At 48.7% G+C, this 17,072-nt stretch overlaps 1 protein-coding gene across 1 annotated transcript; it reads left to right on the top strand.

The window, feature by feature from the left end:
* Positions 1 to 440: 440 nt before the first annotated feature.
* Positions 441 to 15,769, top strand: SPAG11B (sperm associated antigen 11B). Its single transcript, XM_037063397.1, has 3 exons — positions 441 to 492; positions 1,422 to 1,571; positions 15,517 to 15,769. The coding sequence occupies exons 1-3, from the start codon at positions 441 to 443 to the stop codon at positions 15,663 to 15,665; spliced, it is 351 nt and encodes a 116-aa protein (XP_036919292.1). The 3' UTR covers positions 15,666 to 15,769.
* Positions 15,770 to 17,072: the final 1,303 nt, after the last annotated feature.

The following is a 17,072-nucleotide window of genomic DNA, read 5'->3' on the forward strand; positions in this document are numbered from 1 at the left end:
TGGGTCCTCCTGGAAGTGTTCTGTATTTTTCTGCACGATTTGTTTTACACTGACATAAATACGTTCAGAAGACAGGACACAACTAATGTGACAGCATTAGCTATGTCACCATTTTAAGAAATTGTGATCAGTGATTTTATGTGAATGACATTAATTTGGGCTCTTTTTTCCCTCCTTCTGCTACTCTTTCCTTTCCCTGTTCTTTCTTATTTGCCACCCCCAACCCCCCAGGCATCAAGATATAGTATTTACATCCTGAGGAAAATGGTTTAACGTTTGTAGCATGAGCAATGGGAAAAGAATGTGTCCCTTGTGATGGGACATTGATTTGAGCTACAATCCTTCCCCTGCCCCAGGCCACACCCCCAGCTCAGCAATAAAGGGCTCCAGGCTGCCTGCCCACCCACAGGACCTTCCTGGCTTGCTGTCCCCTCAGCCACATGGAGCGACTTCTCCTGCCCTGTGCCCTGCTTGTGGCCCTGCTGTTTCCAGGTAGATTGGAACTGTGCCCAAGACCGTGGGGCTGGCGGTCTGCACTGGTCACCTTGGGGACAGGTGTCCAGGCTGGGCAGTAAAATACTGAGCCCTGGGAGCACATTTTCTGGTGGGGGATTTCAGGCAGGGGGCTCCTGGCTGTGCATCCCAGTGACACTGAACACGCAGGTGGCACCAGCTTTGGGGAGAGAGGGCTCCAGCCCTGACTCCACTCCCTTTAACATTCCCCTTGCTGAGAAGGACAGGCTGCACCAGGAAGAACCTTGCATTTCAGGGGTCTCAGCAGCTCTGTTGGTGACGCCCCAGGGAGAGCTCAGCTCCGTGTCTGTGAGGTGCCCGGTTCTTCAGGGGCCCTTTGCTGGTGTCACTGTGCGCTTTCTGTCTCTCTCTCTCTCTCTCTGTCTCTCTCTCTCTGTCTCACACACACACACACAAAACATTTACCCCACTTCCAACCCACTCCATCCATCCTCCACTTCCTGTTTTTTCATCCAGCTTTTTGAGGTGTAATTGTCAGATAAAGAAATGCACATTTGATACAATTTGATGAGTTTGGGCACATCCAGAGGCCATAATGCCGTCACACAGCCGAGGGAATAGACCTGCCCGACACCCTCCAGCTTCCTTGTGCCCCTTCGTGTGTTCATTTGTTTTTTCTTTGTATCTTTGGCGGTAACTCGTACTGCGAGGTCTTCCCTCTTAACCGACTACGACGCTCACAACGCCGCACTAACTGCAGGCGCTGTGCTGTGCAGCGGGTTCGGGAACTGCGGGCCTCACGTGAACGACACCTGGTGGCCACATTGCGGCAGCCCCCAGCCCACCCGCCCGAGACTGGAACATAGCCCTGGGGCGGGCGCGCAGCCTCTGGGGCGCAAAGACCGGGGCGCGCTGAAAGCTCTCTGCTGAGTGTCCCCTCATACCAGGGTTATCCCGGGCTGAGTATGTTAACCATCACGGCATCGCGGGGCCCGGAGTGCCCACGGAAGAAGCCCGTGGACGAGGAACAAACGAGTCTCAAGGGTTCCGCCACCAAGTAAAGCGCAGCTACTTAGCGCGCACCCCGCCTTACCCTGGTAAGTGAGCACACTCGCGACAAGTCCATGCACGCAGCACATGTGAGTGGGGGAAAGAGGGTGCACGGGCAGGGTGGGGCTAAGACCAAGGGCAGGCTGTGTTGCATGAAAACACTACGTGAGTTGCTCAGGCTGCCCTGCCTGTCAGATGGGTCTGGAAGTGGGGGGTCTTTCAGCTTCCCAAGGGGCAGGACCACTGAAGGTCTCCTGAAACGGGAGAGTTCCAGGAGTCTCAGAGGTGAAAATACTGAGACCACTTCTCTGACCTCACTCAAACCCTAGGGCCAGAGGACATGAGGCCTAGCAAGAGTCTGTCTTCCTCCCTTGTCCTTGGGGTCCATTCCCTGCTCAGGACTTCCCCTGACCCAGTGCTGCGGTCCTGGTGAACGGGAGCGCTTGGGCAGTGCATCCTGGGATGGGCTGGCTGGGGAGGCCCTGCCGGGGGGAGCGATGACAAAGGATGAGCAACCCACAGCTTCAAATTCTTAAGGGCATCAAGAGGATAGTCATTTCCAAGACGCCCTTAATTTCGGATTCATTCCTGATCCGGACACAAGAATAATTAGGCTGGAAGCTCAGTGGCTGGAGGAGAAAATTCTCTCTTAATTGCTTTTTCTCTGACTCAGGAAAAGAGTTCCATTATTTCCTGTATTGGCATAATGCCTCCATCTATGTCTGGAAACATGCATTCTGCAGTTTAGTTTAAAAAAAAAAAGCCCTGGCTGGTGTGGCTCAGTGAATTGAGTGTGGCCTGTGAACCAAAGAGTCACAGGTTTGATTCCCAGTCAGGGCACATGCCTGGCTTGCAGGCCAGGTCCCCAGTAGGAGGCGTGTGAGAGGCAACCACACATTGATGTTTCTTGCCCTCTCTTTCTCTCTCCCTTCCCCTTTATAAAAACAAATAAATAAAATATTTTTAAAAAATAAAAATAAAAAACAACTAAAATAAGCATTCTTAAAATACTTAACCAGCCATGAAAATCTGTATTGATCCACCATCAAGTCATCTCACCCCCATTTCCCACCATTTTTTAAACTAATTTTTTAAATTTTATTTATTTATCTCTAGAAAAGAAGGGAAGGAGAGAAGGAGAGAAATACGAATGTATGGTTGCTTCTGGTGCATCCCCTGCTGGGAGCTGGCCTGCAACCCAGGCATGTGCCCTGACAGGAAATCGAACTGCAATCTTTTGGTTTGCAGGCCCATGCTCAATCCACTGAGCTATACCAGCCAGGGCTTCCCACCACTTTTTAATGTATTTTATTGATTATGCTATTACAGTTGTCCCATTCCCCCCCTTTATTCCCCTCCACCCTGAATACTCCCTCCCACTGGCATTCCCCCCCTTAGTTCATGTCCATGGATCATACATATAAGTTCTTTGGCTTCTACATTTCCTATACTATTCTTAACCTCCCCCTGTCTATTCTCTCCTACCATTTGTGCTGCGTTTCCCTGTACCTTTTCCCCCATTCACCCCCTCCCCTTCTCTAGTGATAACCCTCCATGTGATCTCCATTTCTGTGAATCTGTTACTGTTCTGGTTATTTGCATAGTTTGTTTTTTTCTTTCTTTTTTTTTTTTAGGTTCTGTTGTCAGTAGTTGTGAGTTTGTTGTCATTTTACTGTTTATATTTTTTATCATTTTCTTTTTCTTAGATAAGTCCCTTTAACATTTCATATAATAAGGGCTTGGTGATGATGAACTCCTTGAACTTGACCATATCTGAGAAGCACTTTATCTGCCCTTCCATTCTAAATGAAAGCTTTGCTGCATAGAGTCATCTTGGGTGTAGGTTCTTGTCTTTCATGACCTCAAATACTTCTTTCCAGCCCCTTCTTGCCTGTAAGTTTTCTTTTGAGAAATTAGCTGAGAGTAGAATGGGAACTCCTTTGTAGATAACTGTCTCCTTTTCTCCTGCTGCTTTTAAGATTTTCTCCTTATCTTTAATCTTGGGTAATATAATTATGATGTGTCTTAGTGTGTTTCTCCTTGGGTCCAACTTCTTTGAGACTCTCTGAGCTTCCTGGACTTCCTGGAAGTCTATTTTCTTGGCCAGACTGGGGACGTTCTCTTTCATTATTTTTTCAAAGAGGTTTTCAATTTCTTGCTCTTCCTCTTCTCCTTCTGGACTCCTATGATTCAGATGTTGCAACAATGAAAGTTGTCCTGGAGGTTCCTAAGCCTCTCTTCATTTTTTTTGAATCCTTGTTTCTTCATTCTGTTCTGGTTGAATGTTTCTTCCTTTCTTCTGGTCCAAATCATTGATCTGAGTCCCGGTTTCCTTCCCATCACTGTTGGTTCCCTGTGTGTTTTCCTTTATTTCGCTTTTCATAGCCTTCACTTTTTCCTCTATTTTGAGACCATATTCAACCAATCCTGTGAGCATCCTGATGACCAGTGTTTTGAACTCTATCTGATAGGTTGGCTATCTCTTCATCACTTTGTTGCATTTTTTTCTGGAGCTTTGATCTCTTCTTTCATTTGGGCCATTTGTGTGTGTGTGTGTGTGTGTGTTGGCACACCTGTTACGTAGTAAGGGGCGAAGCCTTAGGTATTCACCAGGGCGGGTCAACCCATGTCACTGTGTTGTGGTGATGTCTATGGGGGAGGGGTCCGAGAGGGAACAGTGCTGCTTGCTCAGCTCTGGGCTGGCTTTCAGTCACTTCCTTCACTACCCACAAGCAAAGTGGGCCCTCCTGGTGCTGATTCCCAGGTGGGTGCACTTGTGTACGTTCTAGGACCTTTTGCTCTCTCCACAGACTCTCCTGTGAAGCTGGGAGTTCCTCCCACCACCACAACCTCCACAGGTGTTTATAGTCAGAAGTTTGAGGCTCTATTTCCCTGCACTGGAACCCTGGAGTGTGTGGTCTGCCTCACTCCCCAGTTGTTCCTCCCAGTTTCTCTGCCCACAAATGTGGGACTGTCTGCTCCGCCAGCCGCCACCTCATCGCCTGGTCCTCCAGCCGCCACCTTGCCACAGGTCCTCTCTGCCCGGCTGCCCATCTGCACCCCTCCTACCAGTCTGGATGAATGTTTTTTTCTTTAACTCCTTGGTTGTCAGACTTCCATACAGTTCAATTTTCTGTCAGTTCTGGTTGGGGTGGTTTTTTTCTGTTTTTAAATTTGTTGTTGTCCTCCTTTCGGTTGTATGAGGAGGCACAGTGTGCCTACCTATGCCTCCATCTTGGCTGGTGGTCCCCCATCATTTTTTGCCATCTCCATGGTACCGGGCCATGTCATGACTCCTATGAAATAACGTGCTCTCTCATTTCTTTGCACAGCACCCATTTAAATTTAAAATTCTCTGTGACCTTGTCTGGTTATTCTTTATGTTCCCAAATCACTTTATACAGACTCCGCAATGGACTTATAATATGGAATTTACATATTTGTTTACATGTCTGTTTCCCCACCAGACTCAGACTTCCTCACCTGGAGAACATCCCTCCACTCTGTCGCAGGACGTTAAAATGTCCTAGATAATCTTGCCTTGAAGGAATGAGGAAGTGAATTAATTTACTAAATGAATAGAAACCTGTGTGTCCTCCTCTGGACACAAATACCTCCGGTATTTGTTCTATTCGTGTTTTTCTCTCTTTCTATGCTGTCTCCCCTTCTTTCTAAAGAATTATGAGCTTCCTATATGTAACAGTGTGTTTGGGAAGTGGCTAAAATAAAATTTTTCAACCGAGATTCAAAATAGTATAGTAAGTGGACAGGCAGACCATTCTGTATTCAAAAGGTAACCAAATACCAGTGAGAAAAGCCTTAAATCCTCACCCTGTCTACAGCATTACAGAAGAGTGGAAACTGAGGCAAGGTTTCGAAAGAATTGTTTCAGAAAGGTCCATTGCTGGGCTGAGCAGGAAGCACATTGGTGGCAGCTTGCTCCAGCTGCAAACTGTGGAGACATCCCTCAGCAGAGCCACTGGGAGAACTTAGATGTGTGTCTTGTGCTATCTGGGGCTACCAAGGACTGGCCTCTCCCCCGCCCTCAACACCCAACAGTGGGCAGTCGCCCAGGTGAGCTCTCCAAATGGCAGGTGCAAAGGAGAGGTCAATACTGCTTTGAAATGGGCCTGCATCCCAATGCTAATGTTGGCTATTTCTCGATATAGAACCTACACCGAATTTCAAAGTCGTCAACTGCCGAAAAAGTGAAGGCCGCTGTCAAGAATATTGTAATTACATGGAAACCCAGGTCGGCTACTGCTCTAAGAAGAAGGAGGCTTGCTGCCTGATTCCAGCCTGAGGCTGCCGCCGGGGGAACTGAGGCCCCACCCCCCACTGTCCCCAGGCCCCTCACCCACTCGAGCGCAGGTGTTGAGGGGCAGGACCTGAGCAGACAGGAGCTGACACTGTCACCTCTGCCAGGAAGACTCAACATCTTATGGTAGCAAAAAAAAAAAAAAAAAGACCAAATGGGCCACACATAGTCTTACTCATGTGATCTTAGAGAAATCGTCCAAATCACATACTCTTGGCTGGTCATGTAGCGGTAATAAAGTTTTATAGGAAAGCATTCAAGTATTTCGTTCTTTTATGTTAAAAATGTGTTTCAGTGTCCACCTTTGTTCCAGGTACTGACATTGTAATGAATGGAGAACATGAGTGTGTATGGGGGGGGGGGGACATGAAATAAATAAAACCAGGAGATGCTACACATTCTCATATGCGGATATCTCCACGGCAATATGTGGGGAAGATACATATGAGGGAAGTAAGAAAGGATTCTTGGAGATATTTGAGCAGGATTTTGGAAGATAAGCAGGAGTTTGTTAAGTGGGAGAGAGAGACAGATGTTTCCAGACAGAAGGTGGAGTTTATAGAAACGCATAGAGGCATGAAGATTGATTTGCTGGGGAAATGCAAACAGAAGGACTGATTCCAAGTCTCTGGTGAGGCTGGCGTGGGAATATTATATGAAAGTGTCCAAGAAAAGTATTAGGCTAAACGCCTTGGACCGTTAAACAAGAGAAGGTTGTCCATCACTCCAAGCCAGTAGCATCAACAGAGTTTCCATTTCAGAATATTTGTCCTCACAAAAGCCTGGAAAGGTCTGAGACTCGAAGCAGGAACCCCAGGGAAGGGAAGAGGGCAATGGGTGGAGCCCAAGGACAGCCATTCAGTGACAAAGTGGGGATACGGGTTTTGAAGAGGGAACAGAGGGGCCAACTGAAGAGACCAGAGCACAGGCTTTGTGATGGAGAGGGGGGAAAGACTGTGTTCCCCAAGGCCACATGGAGGGACCTGGAGGGGCCTGGGAAGACTAGACCAGCTCTGGATGCATTGAAGTTGAAGGCCTGAGACATGTGCCCATGGACTCCTGAATCCAGAGCCATGGGGCTGTGAAAGGCGAGGAGGAGGAAGCTGGGTGGGACGGGAGACAGCCCAGGACGGGAAGCAGGGCAGAGAGGAGACGGGAGGAAAGTGGAGAACACCGTCTGTCCCCACATGCCCTCAGCCACGTCTACCTGAGACTGGGCTTCAGAGAGCTCTGGGCCTAGATCAAGTCCACCAGCAGCACAGCCTTGGCTACTACACTTGAGGATGGCAGTGTCTCCTTCTGGGTGATGGGAACAACACTTACAAAGGAGGTTTTCTACTTGTCTTTTTTTTTTCTTTTTTTGGTGTAAGGGTTAAAATATGCTGAAGTATAAGACCCGAGTGGTGGGTTAATGTGTCTATGAGGGGAGGTTTTGAAAGAAAGCGTGAGGTTGAGGTGACAGAGAAAACCAGAGGCCTCCCTGTGAATACGTCACCCTTCTCCTTCAGTCCACTAATGATGGCCTTGTTACCCGCCGCTCATTCACTCATTCCCTCATTCATTCATTCCCTCATTGGTTCATCCACTCCTTCACTCCACAAGTAGGCAGCAAGCATGCACAGGCTCCCGGTGCTGTTCTGGAGACAGGAGAGCCAGTAATGAACCAAATCCTCCATCCCCAGGCAGCTCCTACTTGAACTGGGGAGGCAGATGATAGGCAAGATATGTAAGTAAAATATATGATATATTAGAAAGTGATCAATGACACAGAAAAACCGTCGGGCAGGAAATACCACCTGTGGGCAGAGGGCTGCATTTGGAGACAGGAATTAGAGAAGGTCTCACCAGGAGGGGAGATGTTGAGGCAAGACTTGAAGGGGGTGAGGGTGGCCCTCCATGGTCTGTGTGGGTGGGCGGTGACATTCCAGGGAGAGGAAAGGACACGTGAAGGAGCAGCGAGAGGCGGCCAATGTGGCTGCAGCAGCAGGAGCCCGGGGCAGGCAGAGGGGAGGGGAGGTCAGGACATTCTGCACTAGATTTAAGTTGTATCAAGAAAGTCGTACATTGAACAGAAGAAGGAACTTCCTGGGCATTAAGATGATAAAGCAGTAAAGCTGGTTACCCAGAGAGATTTTGGAACCTATTTTGGGATTCGTAAGAAACAGGTAAAAATGGGTGTGTTTTTTTAACCATTCCATGGTAATTTTGGAAGCTCTGCTTGGATGCGTCTCGTGGGCTGTCCAGGTCAGGTTTGGGCCGGCGACTCCATGAGTTACACCGTGTAGTTCTTGGCCCAGAAGTGCATGACCCCGGCCTTTATGGACACCCGTTGTACCCCTGGTGGGAGGAGACCGTTGAGGCAGCAAGTGGCCTCAGGTCATTGCAGAGCCAGTCACTGCTCACCTAAGGGCATCTCTTTCTGCCCTCCAAGCCCACCAGCCTCACACAGTGTGCTGCCCTCCCACTGCACCCTGGTGCCTCCAGGGGCTTTGATCCCTCCAACTCACCCACCCCCCAGAGACTCCCTGTCATTAGAAAGTCTGCTTCCTCCTCAGTGCCCAAGACCTGCTAGGGCAGGGCAGGAGGGCAGGCTTGGTCAATCTATCCCCACTCCGCTCCTATGACTTTAATAATGACCACACCTAGCCTTGTCTTCCTGGGCACACAGGCATGGTCACTCCTGCAGGCCTGGCTTGCTCAGAGATAGCTCACCTGTCCCTCTTGAGTCAGAGGAAGCAACCTTACTGGACCTGTGCTCTCCAATAATTGACTGAGGTCTACCTCTGCTGGAAGACATGGATGCAGATATTAGCGACCACCTATTATCAGATAAGCACTCTCCTAGCAGATAAAGATACAGGAGAGAACCAAGCAGGCTAAATCCTGTCTGCACAGAGCTTGCGTTCCAGTGGGATAAAAAAGTGAGTGGAGGGGGTGAATGGCTTTGCACACAGACGCTTGGAGACCAGCAGAACCTTAAGTCAGAATGGCAGGTGGCAGGGAGCTCCAGTCCAGTTCCGTCTCCAGCCACTCATTTACCGAAAAGGTCAGACCGAAAGTGGGAATGCAAACTCAAGGACACACTGGGCAGCAACCCTACAGCCTTGAAGCCCTCCCAGCTGACCCTAATGGAAACTGGGCAAGACCTCCTCCCTCCTGGGCTGCAGAACGCCAGCACGCTTCGGAGCCTGAAGGCTCCCATGCTTTGCGTCTCTGTGCACCCGAAGAAAAACAGGCTCCAATCCACCACCTCGACCCCAATAGCTGCCCCATTTACCAAACACACCTCATCGCAGACGTGGTGCTCACAACTTCACTGGCCACATTTACTGACCCCAAACAATTTCCGGAGGCAACTCTTATTGTTTCTCTTGGCCAGATGAGGAACCGAGATGGACAGCAATGGCCAATTTAACGTCTGGTTTTTTAACAAATGGGAATTCTCTTTTCAGGCTTTAAAACAATAGAAACAGGCCTGGATTGAGCTTGTCAAGAGTATGGCAGTGAGGAGGCTGTCCTTTCCGACAGGCTTTTATAGTGATTGTTTATCACACCTTTCATATGAAGTACAGGGTATTGACATCAGCCAACTCAGGAGAGTTCTCTGGCCAAGGAGTCCCCGGGTGCCCCGCTGTTTCTATCAAACATCTGCGAGGTCATTGACAGCCCAAGTAGCAAAGTCATGACCCTACAGGACTAATACATGTAAAGGAAGGTAGATTTGCAATTATGACCAAATATGTGCCAATTTAAAACCCCTGCTACAAACTCAAGTTATAGGGTTCCTCCAACCTGCCTCCCTACGCTCTGTTTCTTGACTATTAAAACTGGAATCACATCTGACCTGCTGACATTCAGGAATGGCCGAAGAAAACACAAAATTTGTGAAAGTTAATTTTCAATGATAAAAAAGTACACAAAAGCGAGGTATTATGATTACTTGATTCTATTTAAAGAAACAAAGATTTTTTTTTCTATTTGATCATCATCATTTAACTTCTAGGTCACTGCCTCATGTTTCCCACGAAGCCAAATGAAAAGTTCAGAAATACCATGGAAATGCACACCATTTTTGAGTCTACAGACCATATTATTACGGTGGTCTTTTTCCAACAGGAATTTTTCTGGCAGCTCAATTGTATGTCCATTTCATTATTATTGCGTTACTATCAACACATTCCATACATCAAATCAAAGAACTGCATAATGTCCTGACTCTAAAGGACCTAAAACCACCAGACTTCATTCTGCAGGTGGAGAAGTCCAGCCCCTAGAGAGATGAAGAATTCGCCCGGTGAGCCTATTGAGTTTATGAAGATTTCAGAGACTATTGCGTTGGTTTTGATACATTCTCCATTGTATAAGATTAGTGAAATATTTTTTAGTTTGTTTGGAAATGTGGCTGACACCCAGTCCTTTTCTTTTTATGGATTTTTAAATCATTGTCTCAGGGAGGCATTTGTCCCAAGTCCAGTAAGAATCGTGCGCTGCCTGCCACCTAGAGGCAGAAAAGTGAAAGTGAAAGAGTTTCGCCTCGGATTTCAGAACGACCCATGGCGTGTATTCTGTCGTCCATGGAGGTGGGTATCTCGCGCGTGCATGTTAGTCTACCTAGCATCACAACCCGTTACCGGGGAATCACCTTGCATCTGGGCAGAGGTCTGGTCCCTGTGTGTTCTGGTACATCGATTTCTTTAACACAAGGAAGATCATAACAGCACAATCATTAGCAGATCCTTTCTGTCCTGGTAATATATGACGTCCAAAATCCTCAAGGTTTTTTCTTTTAGCTCTAGTAAAATACACGCATATACAATACAAAATTTACCACTGTAGCCACTGTAAAGTGCACTCCTCGGTGGCATTACATGCGTTCCCCGTGTTGGGCAACCAGGACCACAACCTAGTCCCACAACATGGTATCGCCCCAGAAGGAAAACACCCAGTGATCAGACACTCCCCATTCCACCCCCCTCGCAGCCCTTGGCAACCACCCGTATACCTGCTCTTCTCTTAGATTTGCCAGTTCTTCCCATTTCGCATCAAAGGAATCACACCCGCGGCCTTTTGTGTCCACCTCGGTTCACTCCACCAAGTTTTCAGCCTCCGTTCCTGTGAGAACGTGTGTCGGTACTTCACGCCTGCTGTCACTGAGGGGTGCTCCAGTGCCTGCCTGTCCTGCAGCTGTGTATTCACTCATCCGCGGATGGACATGCGGGTTATTTCCACTTTCTGGCTATTGTGAACAGTGTCACTATGAACATCCACGTACCAGTTTTTATTTAAACACTGTTGTCATTTTACATATATATATATATGCACATACATATATTTGTAAATATTTGCTCGCTCACATGATAACTCTGTATTTAACTTACTGAGGAAGCAGCAAACTTCTCTATAGTGGCTGCACCGTTTGGCATTCCCACCAGGGATGGAAGAGGGTCCAATCTCTCCTCATCCTCACATCCTGCTATTTTCCAATCTGCTGCTGCTCTGGTTTATGGCCACCCTGGTGCACAGGAGCTGGTATCTCTGTGGATTCAACTGTGTTTCCCTAAAGACCATTGAATTTGAGCCTCCTTCTCTGTGTTTGTCGGCCATCTGTCTTTCTTCTTTGAAAAAAAGTCTGTTTGAGCCCTTTGCTCACTTTATTTTTTAATTGGGTTGCTTGTCTTATCATTGTCGAAGACTTTCTTTTAATATACAGAAATGGTTTGCCGCTGCCCAGTGTTAGCAAACCCAAGGGTATCTTTTCTCTCCCCTTGTTTTGCCCCCCTTGGTATGAGTGCGGTGCACCTCAGAACAATTACCTTCTTTGCTGGAACAAACTGAGCTCTAGCTCCTTTCAACCCTGTAATTACAGGAATTTATGAACCTATGCCCAGATTAATGAGGTTACCCAATGGGCCTGATTTTCTAGTTTGTTGTCCTCTGGAATGGCCTGCCTGAGTCTCCAGGACTGTTCATGAAAGCCTTTCTTAGTAGCTGCTTTCAAGTCTGTGACTTGGAATTAAATTCATGTAAGAAATTTATTGGTGATAAATCCTGATAGTACTAATGTATTTCTCCCTCAAATGAGCTGATTTTTTAATATAGCCTCTAGCATTTCCAAAAGATCCAGAAAACAACTTTCAAACTCATTTCGCAACACTTGAGCAGTGGCTTTACTACTGGGAAAAAATGTAAATCTTTAAATCTTTAAATCTTTAAATCTTCCTTAAATCTTTTCTAAATTTGTATAAATAGCAGGAATGAGTACAAAGTATAAAATGCACTTTTTATGACCTCCTTCACCAAGGTGACTTTTTAAATGGCCCATGGGTTTGGATATAAGCATTCTGTTATTTTGTCAAACAGTAACTCTCCTTCCTGATAGCTATGCGTTCTTCCTGCACGGGAGCACAAGCAGTCACAAGTATTCACTGGCACCCTTGAACGTAGGCTGTGATCTTGCTGTGGAAGCCAGTCTCTCAAGGGTGGGATCTAACTGCTTACGCCCTTTTTACCAGGGGAGCTTCCAGAGATGTATTGAATTTCATATTTTAACAGATTTATTATTTACTGCTTGGGTCTCACGCATACACACACACACACACACTTATATCTACTTTGTAATTATGTAATTCATGGTTACATACAAGGTGACCTGTTGATTGCCAAAGAGAGAAAAGTCACTTTTAGTTCCCAAGTCACTGCCTCTTAAGTCCGATTTTCATATATTTTTTTAGCAAGATGGAGAAAGGCCAGTGAATCGGGGCACTCTTTCTTAGGACCCACCCACCACCTTTGCTTAATCTTTTTTAATCACAGTATTTCTTAGCCTGTAATCTCCAAACCAAATGCCTGGCCCTCAGCTCTTCGGGTTGGGACATGGCTCCTCTGTGCCCTTACTCACCTGCAGAAGCCTGGGCCACACCTGACATCTTTTTGTCAGTCCACATCCACGTTCTAGGTGAGCGTCATGGGCAGGTATGCTTGTTCCGACGGGACTGGTTAAACAAGCTGGGAGACCACCTGCCGCTGCAACGAAGAATGAGGAAGCACTCCAAGCACCTACTTCAAAAACCTCCAAAATATTTCAGCGAAAACAGCTCAAGTCCAGAATAATAGGTATGGCCTGTTACTGTTTATGCAAAATGGAAGCATAGAGTCCTGTGTGCTTATGGCGCAGAGACGGCCTCTGGAAGGACGGGTACGAACCTGGTGACAGCCGTCATAAAGGCAGGGGCACGGGACAGGAAGGGAGGCAGAGGCAGCTGTCACTTCTGGGGAGTGAACTGCGAGGGAAGCAAATCGAAGGGTGCCGGGTCTCCAGCCAGGTTGGGCGAATGTCTAGCTCCATCAGCTGGGCGCTTCAGCATCCACCGTGAACTAGACCCACATGAAGCTATCCTTCCAGACCCTGCTCTGATGCCAGCCCCCTTGTGAAGACCAGCCTCATGTCCCCCTCTCAGCAGGACCCCACTTGGCACCCCTCTGCACCCGCAGAGCTCTCCCCAGTGCCTGCTGACATGGCCTGCTGTCCCCCAAGGCCCTGCTTCCCCCTGGGGTCAGGAAACTTGGTCAAACGAGAAAAGAGTCTACCCTCTTCCTGATTTCTAATACACAGATTCGGTTTGCCGAACTTTACAAATAACGCTGTGTAGGTTTTATCCAGCAGTCTCCTTCCTTTTAAAAATACAGAATGTTTGTGGGGAGTGTCCCCGGTGGTGTTCTGCGTCCACTGGTCCACTGCTGTGTGGGAATGTCATTGTCTCGTACTCTCTTGTGACACACGTCCATTCTGCTGACTGCTGTGAAGGAGAAAGCTCCGACAGACGGCCTTGAACCTGTCTCTTGGTGCTTGCAGGCCTCTGTCTGCTGGGAGTGTGTGTGAGAGTGGATATGTGTGTTTAGCTTTTTGAAGGCAGAGAAGACGTCCCTGCCCACCTGTGCCTCTGTCCCCTGGCACCGAACCTGGGGCTAAGTAGTTGTTCCCGGCATCTGGCCCCCTCTGCATTCCAGCCTCAGTTTCCTGGGTTACTGCGCACGCCCTGCTCCTCTGCGCAGAAAAGCCCGTCTGTTTTTAGGCAGAAAAGTGTTCAGAACTGTCTGCCCACAGCCCTACGCAGCAGACCAGATAAACGTGCTCACGCCTAATTAGTGTCCCCAAAGCCTATAAATGTCCCCTTTCCGTGCTGCGTGCTCCCCACTCCACTGCACCTGTTGGCAGACCCACTTTCCCGCCCAGGAGGGCCGGGCAGGCCGAGGGAGACGGCACACATGAAGGTCCTCTTTCTGTTTGCCGTCCTGCACTGTTTGGTCCCAGTGACGTCAGGTAAGTGTGTCCCTGCCAGTGTGGGAGCCGCCTCTGGCCCAGAGAGAGGAACTGGGGAGGCAGGGGGAGGTGGCGCGAGAATTCACGCATGTTGGGGTGCAGGGGAGCCCCCTGGGGCTCAGCTCTGGGCTGTTCTCATCTCCCCTATGAACTGTCAGGGTCATGATAAAGGCAAAGGGGCGCCTGTGCCCTGGAACCATAGGAAGTGCTCATGCAGCTAAAGAATCTTTAGAAGGCGATGGCAGTCACTGGGATGTCAGAACTGGAAGGGGCTGGGGACCTTCTGCGGCAGCTCCACACTCTGGAAGGAGAGGAGGCCGCCCCGGGGAAATGCTCTGCTGGGCCAGTGACCATCACAGTCCTGGGGGTGGTCACAGAGAGCCCATCTGACGGTGAGAACCCTGAGGCGTGGCCAGTGCAATGCCTTGTCCAAGGAGAGACAGCTCACACTGCAGCCAGCGAGGCTGGACCCCTCAGGTCCAGATCACAAGGCCGGCAGCTGTTTCTCCTGTGTCACGTGTCGGGTCGTGCCTTCGCCTCCCTGTCCTCTTCAAGCCTGCAAGGGCGCGGGATCAGAGGTTGGCCTCACGTGTGGCTGAGATGGGGTGCAAGGTTGTTAACCTCCTGTGGGACCAGCACTGTGGGTGTTCGGGGGCTTTGAGTTCTGCTTTTTTTCAGTCACCATAGTTGGCATTTGCAGATCTGACATAAGACCTTTCTCTCAATTCTCTCATTCCCACATGGCAAGTGTCTTTTTTTTAAACGTGCAATTGGCAAGTAACATTGTATTCATTTCTATATATCTATTTGATATCTATAGATATTACAAAATGTTCGGCATGTATGCCTAGTTAACATCCGTCACTTCACGTAGCTGTAATGTTTTTCCTTGTGACAAGTATAAAATATTTTCCTAATGGGAACATAGGTACTTGTGTTTGACCTATACATCCATGAGTTATGGCGAGGAGAGAGGTCTTATTTTATGCTTTTCATGGTAAGATATAAAACTGAAAGTTGAGCCAAAGCTGAGGATCAGAACTATTTCCAGTTTTCCCAGGGACTGAGACTCACCCCTCCATTATTCCACTGTTCTCCAAAACCCTCCCAGCCTTCCCTAATGCCTTCACTCACATCCACCCCCAGGAAGCTGGAGAGCCCTGATGTACTGTAACAATGGAGATTATCATTCCTGATTTAGAGCTCAGGACTGAAGTGCAGTTGCTCTTGAACTTGCCCAGAGACAGTCAACATTGTAAGAACAAAGCCAACCCCTGGAGTCTGGCTGTGGCCTGGGCTCCACCTTGATTCTCTGCATGAAGGAAATATCAGCTCTGTTCTCTTGGACCCACAGGGGACATTCCGCCCGGAATCCGAAATACCATCTGCCTTTCGCGCCATGGGACCTGCAGGCTTTTTTTCTGCCGTTCTGGTGAGAAAAAGGGGGACATCTGCTCCCATCCCTGGAACAGGTGCTGCATATCACCGGAGGCGGAGGCCTGAATTTCATGCTCCTGGAAGGCGCCTGGGTCTTCAAGTGCCCCCAGGGCTCAGCAGCCTGTGTGGCTTATAGTAGGTGCTCAATAAACCTTTGTGGATTTAATCCAGCCCCAAGGACGGAGGTCTAATGGAAGAATTTTCCTAACGTTTATTCTGCCTTCCTCGGGTTTTTTTGTTTTGTTTTGTTTTTAAAGTCTCAGAATTTGGTCATGTTCCACTTCCTTTCCCTGTTCCAGACAGGGTCCCTCATCTGCCCACCGGCGAGGGTGAACTTGAAACCAAGGCCAAACTCTCTCACCTTCGGAGGGACAGAATTACAGCCAGCCCCCTCACCTCTTGTCCAGACGTGACTGGCATGTCATCAGGGCCAAACACCAGCCTCCTTCTGCCTATTCCCAGAACCCAGTGGGCCCAGTGAACTGCGCCTCTTACCTCCAGTAATAACCCCAGTAGGTCACACGGCCACAGGATTTTATTGTTTTCAAACATTGACTCTTAGTAATGCCACGTGATTAAGACAATCCCTTGTGGGAATGGAAGGAAAATGGAAGTCACAAGGTTAAGCACACTGCCCCAGGTCAGCCATGGGTAAGTGGGATTCTTGGCATAGCTCCTCGGTCAGGTGCTGCTTGTCCTATGCCACCTCTAAAGGACACCCTCTGAACAATTAGAGCAAGGTAGGGCCCCTGTTCCTAAGATGCCTCAGGCTACCAGCCCTCCCCTTGTTTTTCTCTGGATCCTGCCCAAACATGCTCTTCATACCATACCTTGAGCCAGTCATCCCAAGGGCAGTGAATGTTAATCACAGGTAAGAAATGTGAAGAGGTAACAAAAGCAACCGAGCCAATGTGTAAGACCACATCCCAGTTCTTCCTACACTAATAGCTGCCTAGGACACCTTGCTGCGATATTTCGCTTCCCTACCTGAGTCCAGGGCTCACGAAGAAGCCGAGCTGATGTCCACCATCCCCTAGAATACATGCTTCTGGCTCGCTGGTCCAAGTCCCAGCTCAAGTTCAGTGAGTGTTTGCAGTGTCTGGGGACTTTGATTTTCTGAGTATATCAGACGAGCCCACGGGCTTTGGGGGAACGGAGCCTCCCAGAGCCACGGGCGCCGGGCAGGGGGGGTGGGGAGCACAGGCTCAAGGAGCCGCTGCAGACCTGCTGTGCCAACCCAGTGGGACCATCTCCTCGCCAGGGAAATGCAAGTCATGTCAGCCAGGCAGACACAGACCCTGCCAAGAGTACCGACAGTCCATGTCCAACCCCTCTGTCCACGCGGAGTGAAAAAACAAAACCCAGGGAAGGGCCAGCGACTGGACCCTGGGAAGTGGGTCTGGATCACATCACCCACTGCGCCTGCGCCACGGGCCAGCCGGTCCTTTCTCTTGGCCTCCTTTCCTTTCAGAA

This window comes from Sturnira hondurensis, unplaced genomic scaffold, assembly GCF_014824575.4.
Source record: "Sturnira hondurensis isolate 20B ecotype Veracruz unplaced genomic scaffold, ASM1482457v3 Scaffold0014436, whole genome shotgun sequence".
NCBI classification, from domain to species: Eukaryota; Metazoa; Chordata; class Mammalia; order Chiroptera; family Phyllostomidae; genus Sturnira; species Sturnira hondurensis.

Bases quoted from the DNA above. Each gene is read 5' to 3' on its own strand.
- SPAG11B (XM_037063397.1), top strand. From the start codon at position 441: ATGGAGCGACTTCTCCTGCCCTGTGCCCTGCTTGTGGCCCTGCTGTTT. The intron at 493-1,421 runs GTAGATTGGAAC...CCCTCATACCAG, and splicing joins TGTGGCCCTGCTGTTTCCAG to GGTTATCCCGGGCTGAGTAT. The intron at 1,572-15,516 runs GTAAGTGAGCAC...TTGGACCCACAG, and splicing joins GCGCACCCCGCCTTACCCTG to GGGACATTCCGCCCGGAATC.